Source organism: Thermobia domestica, chromosome 4, assembly GCF_964235325.1.
Source record: "Thermobia domestica chromosome 4, izTheDome1.hap1.1, whole genome shotgun sequence".
Lineage (NCBI taxonomy): Eukaryota > Metazoa > Arthropoda > Insecta > Zygentoma > Lepismatidae > Thermobia > Thermobia domestica.
Window position 1 is genome coordinate 270825264 of NC_137457.1, and position 9736 is coordinate 270834999.

Consider the following 9736-nt stretch of genomic DNA (forward strand, 5'->3'; position numbering starts at 1 on the left):
CATTAATCTAGTCTTGTCATCCTCAAGAACGCACCTAAAAATCGTATCAGATGCACGGTATATAGAGCCATAGTTATTTTCATAGAAATAAAAGATATTCATTTGGAATTAGTAACAGATTTGGCCGTATCAGCATTCACAGCAGCACTTAGAATATTTATATTGCGAAGAGAAAAGTTTCTGCACAGTTTCAGTGATAATGGGTCCAAGTTTGTCGAGGACAATCGTGAATTCAATTTATTTCACAAGTTATTCACTTCAGAAATGTACCAGGATTCACTAATGAATTTGCTGCATCAGAAGCAATTTTGATGACTTCTAACTTGATATTTTATTCTTCCGAGGTCTCCATATTTTGATGATCTCTGGAAATTTACTATTAAATCAATTAAATATCATATAAGATGAGTAATATGAAATAATTGGCTCACATATCAAGAATGAGATTCTATTAGCCCAGTTAGAATCATGTTCAATTCCAGACCTTTCACTATTTTCACTAATGACATTACTGACCCTAGCTATCTTAGCCTGGTCATTTTTTATTGATTCACCATTAATGAGTTTACCTGACTTAGATTTAACAGACATCAAAGAAACTCATCTGTCTACTTTGCAATGCATTCAATAGTACAATAGACTTTAATAGAACTCCAAGAATGCCGCGAACATATTACGTAGACCGTCTATTAGTGTAAACGTATGATGCGATTTGTCGAGTTGTCGTTGACTATATTTCAAATCATTGAGCGTCGTTTTGTATGAGCGAATGCTCAAAGAAGTGTGTAGGTGCCAGTATCTCTGCCGAACGATAAAGCATTGTGGCTGGTATGTGATACAATATTCTAATTTTCAATGAATCTGTTTTGACAAGTAACGGTAACATTATTGCCGAAGGTTATGTAAAAATTTTAGGGGAATATTGAATCGCATGTTGCAGACGTTCTTTTCAGGTAATTGTATCATATTATAAGATTATCATGCATTCATTCAAGAAACTTGAGTTTTAAAAGGCAGTTTTAAAAAAATGGGATGAAATTGAAAACCTTATTTGACCGTCAAATCTCTTAGCCTGATCATCGTTAACTGTGAATGCTCTGTTTTGTTGCTTCAGATTTTTGCTTGGATCATATTTCATGAAACTGAGTATTACACAGTATGTGAGAAGATATAGTATTTTACTTGCATCCACTCACAACATCTATTACTTCATTTGGTGTCGCAGAAACTACATATAGGAAGAACGTTTTGCAAGGAACTTATTGAAATCTTAATTTGTGTCTTTGGTCTGAATAACTGCAATACAGCATCTAGAAGAGTGTACATACTTCACGAAATCGAACAAACTGACAAATATTTAAAATGGGTCGTAAGAACTGCATAAGTTGTGTTATCACGCAGGTGGCATAACGTGTGCAAATATGATGAAATATTGAATACGATATTTTCTCGCAATCGCCATGACTTATTCTCTCTTCGATGGTTGAAAGAAAACTACAAAAATACTTTGAATTAATATAGTAACATAAGTACCAAATGGTTACAGATAGTGGTGCTCCGTCTGTATACACTGATTTAAAGTAGGTTGCAAATGTGTTTACTATATCTTTATCACATGCTAACTCTTTACTCTCATAACACAATACATTACCATTTAAATGCTTTGATTTACTCTTGATAAAGTTCCAAAACGTAGATGGGTCCTCTTGTATTAAATATTCCGCTCCCTTAGCGAAGTTTGTATATGCGACTTGTATATCTTTCTTAATCAATTTTCGAAGTTTATTAAATTCGCGTTTATGTAAATCTATATTTCACTTTCCGAGTCTTGTCGCTTTGTGGTGACGAGCTTTCATTTTAATTTTATTTATAATGTTTAGCGTGAACCAGCTAGGATAGCTTCCCGTGCTCTGTTTCTTTTTTGGATAATCTCACGATGATCAATGCCTAACAGCGAAGCAGTTAATACTGTTAGAAGAGATTTTGTCTCAGAGTCGTCATGCCGTGTGAGCTTAATGAGATCAATGTTAATACGCCAGAAATATTGTCCTCTAAAGATAAAGATATTCTCAGCAGAAGTTTGCAAAAGCGAGTTACAACGGTTCAGACCTAACTTCAATTCCAATGTTACGTTCTACGATATATTTGTTAGTCTTTAGGAAGGTTTAATTAGCCTAATTAGATAAAGATAAAACAAACAAAACATTCAAGATATTGTAGCTATTGAATTACTTAGGACAGTAAAACAAATAAGAAGTCGTGACACCTAGTAATCTATGTGAAGGTTGAATCCTGTTCCTCTTAATTGATTACAAGATCATTCTTGGCGTTTATAACTGATTAATATCTAAAATGAAAGGATTTAAGCCATAGTAACTCAGTGAGAGAGCGCCCATATCTCACACGCGAATCTCTACTTCGATTCCAGCCCTCAGAAGTTGGGCTTACTGGTGGACAAGAAATATATGCCCGGGATTTCTCAGGAATGTCTTACTTTCTCTTATTACCATACCCATTCTCAAGATACCCTTTCACTATTCTACCCTTGTTAGCCATTGAAAACATGCAATGTTACGTATTACCTTAGGAAACCTTCCCATTCTTATTTCTTACTGAATTATTTATTTGTGAATTATGAAAAAACATCGAATTTTCCCCAAATTATTCGAATTATAACAGTAATCAGCAAAAGCATAAACTTACTGTTGCTTAAGTAGACTTATGATATATATATAAACAAATTTGTTAGAGTCATTTTCGATAAATTCGGCATCCCGTCCTTTAGTAAATTATATTTACTTGTTATTAGGAAAATTCGTAGAAAATTTCATGGATACTATTAATAATACCTCATCTATCGAAATTGATTCAAGTAAAATAAGTGAATTACGATCTTACATGAAAAGATACGAACGAACTGATGACCAGATACTCTAAAGCTACACTATATTTAATTTATGTATGCAGATGCTCCGAAAGTTGTAAGTCTATTGAAATTACTAAATTGGTTTGTTTAAAATACAACAATAATCACAATGCCTCTTCTGTTATGGCCACTCGAAAGTAATAAATCAAAATAATCACAATCAGAAACAAACATACCTGGATTTCCTATTTTGAAAGTGTTGTTAATAGCTTGTTTTTGCCGCAACGATTATCTACGTTTTACGTACAGGCTTGCATTTCACAATTGGACATCATTTGAAAGTCGCTTGTAATGCTACAAACTACAATCGCTTATTATTTGTTTGTGTGCTTCATGATGGAGATTCCATTGTTCTCGTTGCGATTCGCATCAACATATACATTACTCATTTCGTCTAAAGTCACATCCAGATACGTAAGCAGAGTGGTCTTACGAGATGCGTTTTGGTTTTAACTACTGAAACTGCAAAGATATGCTAACATTTTTTTGCTAAGTGTCTTTGTGTTTCGTTATTCAGTTCACAGTACGTTGAATCAGGACGAATAGCCAATAAACTTAAAATAGAAGTTTTGCATGATCTCAAATGACGCTTTTAGTGAATGCAAGTTATACGATTGAAAATAATTTTTCTGCAAGCTTGAAATTGGTTTGTCAATACAGGCTCTAAAATTAAGATCATAATAATTACTATTTTGATATCTATGCATAAAAGTGTTAACTTCCGGTTTAAATCATCCTTACATGGATACTTGTCTAATTGACTTTTAAAACCATCTTCTTATTCGTAAGATTTCACAATAGTTGTCTTGTGTACTGCCTAATTCTTATTCCACGAATTCACTCAAATTCATTCACTTTCATCAACCTTTCCTGCAGTCTACAAACCATATCCGCACGACGAAAACCACGAGTTTAATTAAATTCATTGTATATACGAGTATAACAGTAAAATTGATGGTGTATTTACGTGTTCTCACTGCAAAACCAGTAAATCTTCCGAATTCGAATTTTCGAAAATGTAATTTAGTTTCTTTCATATCCTTATCTATTAGTTTTAAATCTTTTTAGCTTTGCATTATTTCAGTTAGATAATAAGCTATCCCCAAGTAAAAAAATATTCATTGCTGAAATGATTATTGCGTTTTAATAAAGACAATTTCCCTTCATTGACTGACTGTATAAGTGGATGCATATTTTATTCCTTCGAGACAACCACTAAGACATACAGCTTTGTTACTATTTGTTGTGGTGGTATTATTGTCTATTATTACATTTCTTATTTTGCCTATTACTAATTATATATCAATGTTATATATTTTTTAAAAAAATATGGGTAAATTACAATTTAAGTATTCTGCAGTTCCGCTTTTGTCTTCATGTGCTTTAATACATTATTAATACTCCCAAGAAAATCTCCATGTAATTAAGAACAGACTTCCTGTCCTGCCATACGGGATGGAAATGGAACGCATATAAAGCATAACCGTTTTCTAGGAAATATATATTCGTTAATAGTCGGATTAGTTGAGGATTTCGCCCTATATCCCTAATATATCTTTAATCTTAAGAGGATTTTGAGTCATGGCTATCCTATTATAACAATTGCCAAACACTGCTCTTTTATATTCCCACCATTTTTCGTCTTCTAAGGGAAATATAGAAAAACACTAGAAGATCAGTGAATTTCGAGATATGCCTATCTAATTATAGATATTGTACTCTCACCATATTTTCTTTCTACCTTTTCTTCCCTTCCATGGCAAATATCAAATTCATGGTGAAATTTTATCTCCTTCTCTGTCAAATTTCTAAAAAAAGTTTCTTCGTTCGATTTTACATTTTTACATCAGAAATCTTATGTTTTGTCCAAATTTGTAGCTTCTAGCTTAAGCAGTTTGGAATTAGTATCTATCAATCATTTAGTCAGTCGGTTAGGACCTCCTCTCATGTATATATATATATATATATATATATATATATATATATATATATATATATATATATATATATATATATATATAGGGTTTTGCACAATAAGTGTTACAGCTCTCACGAGGTGACTCCTGCCACTGAGACAAGAAAAAAGTTCTCTTGAACTTTCGGCTATCGATCATAGTTTCGGATCTACAAGCTGCCGAAAGCGTGGGAAAATGACTTTCGAACACCAATAGTTCGGAAAATATGCAACGTAAGGAGGGCGGGTAAAAAACTTCACTGAAGAAATCATACCTGCTGTATAGAATTTGCATGTTTCACAATCCTACCATGCACGCGCAAGGGATTCCCCAAAGGAACGTAGGGAGTAACGGATAATCTGCCAAATAAAAATTGGTCTAAATGGATATGAATTGATAGGGTTTCTACCAAGTAACAATAATTCGTTTGTATTAAGTCGATATCTTTAACAAATCCAAAATGACGAAGTCCTTTATGCCCGTTGTGTGTGCTTGAATAATCGCCAGGTACGGACGTTGGCCAACTGTGACGTTCTGAGTATTAAGTGTAGCGAATTTGTACTCAAATGCTCTAGAAAGACATCTGGAGTGTCGGTAGAGCACCACAGATGAACCAGGGTGAATCACATGTGTGGAAACACGTAACGAAAAATGCCCAGAAGTGTACTCATACTCAGTAAACGTGAGTTCAAAACGTCGACAATGTAAGGATTAGCGTCACGAATATGAAAGCCATTGCCAATTCACCAATAATATTCCCTCAAACCGATGCAATATGATGTGGACAGTTGCATACCAATGAGGAAGCAACAACTGAGGCCAAGTTAAAATTGTAAGGGGACTCACTAAGAAACTCGGGAAACTAAATTAATGTCACTAGTGGGATCACATGATCGATATTGAAATGTGACCAACGTGTGTGTTGATATCGACATGTAGCTAATGAAAAAATGTCAACGTGTCCCACTACTGCTGGGACACCGTTCCACGTGTCAAAAATAGGAGAATAACTACTCGGGTCTTGAATCGGAGGCCGTGGACTCCCAGTAAGATTGGAAACTGCTACCAGGCGAGCAAAAGCGAGCGCTCTAGCCCTGAGGCTTCGAGGGAATATTCTTTGTATTCATTTCTTTGAGGAGTTCCCATCTTGTACAGCCTCCCGACATGCTTGTGTATTACATTTTGTTACTTCTCTTGCACAGTTGTAAACAATCAAAGCTTTAAGACGTTTCTTCCGATTTCTCTCGTCGTTTTATTTTCCATATGTATGGTGTTCCAGCTGTATTGTTATGTGTCCAGAATTGGTTCATTTTCGTCTTTGTCTTGCATTGTGCACTGTGTGTAAGATACGAGTTTCTGGAGGTATTTTTCTATATTTCGAGTACGTCATATGTCCCAGAAGATGTGGGACATGATACAAGTTTATTTTTACGCTCTATCAGAATTTGAAGCATGGATTAAGAGATTTCTTTTCATATGTGTCAACTGTGGGACAATGTCCCAAACAAAGAGGGACATTTATACAATCCTGTTCTAGTTACTATCTACTAAAAAGTGCAACAGATGTAATAGCAGATTGTACAACGTTATTTTCCTAGTTTTCGCACGCGGGACGGTGTCCCAACAGTAGTGGAACATGTTGACATTTGTCCGATAGCTACATGTTGATATCAACACACATATTGGCCACATTTCAATATCGATCATGCGATCCCACTAGTGACATCCATTTAGTTTACCCAGTTTCTTTCTGAGTCCCCTTGCACAATTTCAACTTGGCCTCAGTTGTTGCATCCTCATTGGTATGTAACCGTGTACATTATACCGGATTGATGGAATATTATTGGTGAATTGGCAATGGCTTTCATTTTCTCGATGCTATTCCTTACATTTCCGACGCTTTGAACTCATGTTTACTTAGTATGAGTGCATTTTTTCTGGGCATTTTCGTTACGTCTTTTCACACATGTGATTCACCCTGGTTCATCTGTTGTGCTCTACCGACACTCCAGTTGTCTTTCTAGAGCATTTGAGTACAAATTCGCTATACTTAATACTCATAACGTTACTCTTAACCAGCATCCGTACCTGGCGATTATGCAAGGACACACAACGGGCATGAAGGTGTCCGCCGTTTTGTATTTGTTCCGTTTTGTATACCGACTTAATAGAAACGAATATTGTTACCTGGTAGAAACCCTATCAATTCATATCCATTTAGACCAATTTTTGTTTGGCAGATTATCCGATACTCCCTACGTTCCTTTGGGGAATCCATTGCGCGTGCATGGTAGGATTGTGAAACATGCGAAATTCAATACAGCAGGTATGACTTCTTCAGTGAATTTATTACCCACCCTCTTTACGTTGGATAGTTTCCGAACTATTGGTGTCCGAAAGTAATTTTCCCATGCTTTCGGCACCTTGTAGATCCAAAACTATGACCGATAGCCGAAAGTTTAAGAGAACTTTTCTCTTGTCTCAGTGGCAGGAGTCACCTCGGAAGAGTTGTAACACTTATTTTCCAACACTGAAATTGCATTCATTTCTCATCACCACCTCCTTTGGCCTAGTCAGCATAACAGTCATAATTAAAACTAAAATATTTCACTTCATCGCAGCATATCGCTGGTCGAAATAGCAAGAACAGAAGGTTTTACTAGTTATATTTGCTTATGACAATTGGAAATTTGTTATGGCAGTTGATGAGTCATTAACCTACCAAAAGTGGTACACAGAATTTCAAGGAGTATCTAGTAGTCAATTTCATCTCCTTACTAACAATCGCCACTTCTGTATAAACACTATCTTGTAATGTTTATTTCGAATACAACTTTGCACAAATATCGAGTATAAACCTGCATTGTAGAACCAGCTGTGTCATAGCAATGATCTTAATTCTTTTCCCATTACTCTAGTCCATCCACTTAATTGGATTTTGTCATACTCCTTTAAAACCAAATTATGGATAAACTTTTCGAACTACCACTAAACTACTGACTTAGTGGCTAATACTAAGTTAAAATAGGTGACACAAATAGTGCTAAGAATAACTCAGTTTTGTTTGAAGTAAATATATGTTAGGTCCTGTCTCTTACATGAACCTTCAATGGGGAGAGAGGCCTTTTAAACTTTGTTTTAAAGATCATGAAACTTATGTCAAATGGATACCTGAGAAAGCGTACAACAAAGGAAACCAGAGTGCAAAACTGGCAACATCAACTTCAGTATTAGCTCACGGTGGTGTTTATCCTTTTCCCAGTCAGCCATATTGACATGTCCTGAATGAAGGCGTACATCTGCGTAAAAGCTCATCTTTCCAAACGTCTCAAGTTAACACTGCAGCCTAACTGTCACTAACAATATCAGTTCTTTGATTTTAAAAGCTATTTTCGATACTATAGCAAGGTAATGAACCATTTCTAAAACAAGAGCTTCAGGTAGCTTCTTTTCCCTGTCATCGTGTATAGCAATTCTTTTCTAAGGATGGATAGGTCTACTACTAAAGTTATAATTTTAGCAATTATTACTTACGAACAATATCAACTTATGTTGCCAATATTTCCATATAAAACAAAATTAGAAAAGCAAATGTAAGTCGAGCGATTACTTCTTTATTTCAACAAATAAACATGAAAAGAAATTTAAAAAATGTTGTGGAGAAAGAATAAATCTCATCCAACTAATTTGATATTCCTTTGTTTCTGAGCAAGTGTCGCAATCCAGAAATAACAATAAAGCTTGTAACAAAACAAGATGGATAAATAAGAAAATAGAAAGTATTCAAACAATTCATTTTGACTCGCTACCATTGTTTGAAGCAAAATGTAATCTTAAAAGTTTATGTTACGCCATTATAAGATCACAAAAATTAAACTTGTTAAGACGTTACGATCATGCTTGGTTGATACGTTAAGGTACAAGAGGTTTCAAAATGCATATACAATCATGTTTTAAGTAATTAAGTTATCAACGGAAGGTCGGTGTCGATGTATTGTACTTACTCTTTATTTACAGTAGTACAAATGAGCTTACCTGGAAGACAAGTGCATTACGAGTTGACTACCAAACAACCTTTGTGAGAGATGTTTAATATTGCGTCTGATCCTTTTATACAACTACTTACATTTATGTAGGAATCACCTGATTCGTTGGTGGGTGAAAGATGTTTACGTGGACGAACGAAATCCGTAGATGAGTCGCTTGAATTTGCTCTCGTGCTGTATAAGGCATTATTATCTCAACGGTTCACAACGCTTAGGTGTATCTACTTTTAGAAACAAGAAAAAGTAGCAGCAAACCTTTACATCAAACCGCTTGGTTTCAGAGTTATAGACTGCCGTAAGCGTGAGAAAGTGAACTTTGGAGGTGAATATCTCCAAAATTACTAGCCGTTGTGCTGACGTGATATGTATCGTTTTAGACTTGTGATATGCTCAATTCAAAAATGCTTGATTCAGAATCTATTAGTGGCGGTGATTCTCCCACACAAAGTGATTGATTTCTGGATATTTTATTAGGAAAGGTTTGTCATATTTACAACGTGTGAAAGTAAATATCATTCGTTGACAGAACATGGTATCTTGCTTAGAATTCAGATGGCGAAAGGTTTTACGAGATTCTATAACTACAAAAGGGAATGATTGTAGTTGATGAAGTTACGTATATTAAATAAAATAATCAGTTTAACGTCTCACGATCATGCTATAAAGGAAACTTATATTTAACTAACTCTATGGCTTATAGAGGTTGAATGCCGCTGTCACAAAAGCTCTCCACTGACTTCTATCCCTAGCCATTTCGATTCTTTTACAGTAAAAAATGTTTTGTGATATCTAACAAAAATTCTGAAGAA

At 35.0% G+C, this 9736-nt stretch overlaps 1 protein-coding gene across 5 annotated transcripts in view; it reads right to left on the reverse strand.

Moving 5' to 3' along the window:
• The window catches only part of LOC145683507 (uncharacterized), a 51338-nt gene extending 42043 nt beyond the window's left edge, over positions 1–9295 (reverse strand). Inside the window, exon 1 of one of the 5 annotated variants that reach the window (XR_014131127.1) lies at positions 8917–9295. Coding sequence is in view for 1 of the 5 variants with exons in the window: in XM_081754846.1 (XP_081610972.1) it covers positions 8917–8933 (17 nt within the window). In the remaining 4 variants the exon portion in view is untranslated. Of the gene's footprint in view, positions 1–2898; positions 2959–3102; positions 3239–8415; positions 8514–8916 lie in introns of those variants that run through there. The other 4 variants (XM_081754846.1, XM_081754847.1, XM_081754848.1 and 1 more) reach the window with 4 other exon arrangements.
• Between the last annotated feature and the right edge of the window lie 441 nt (positions 9296–9736).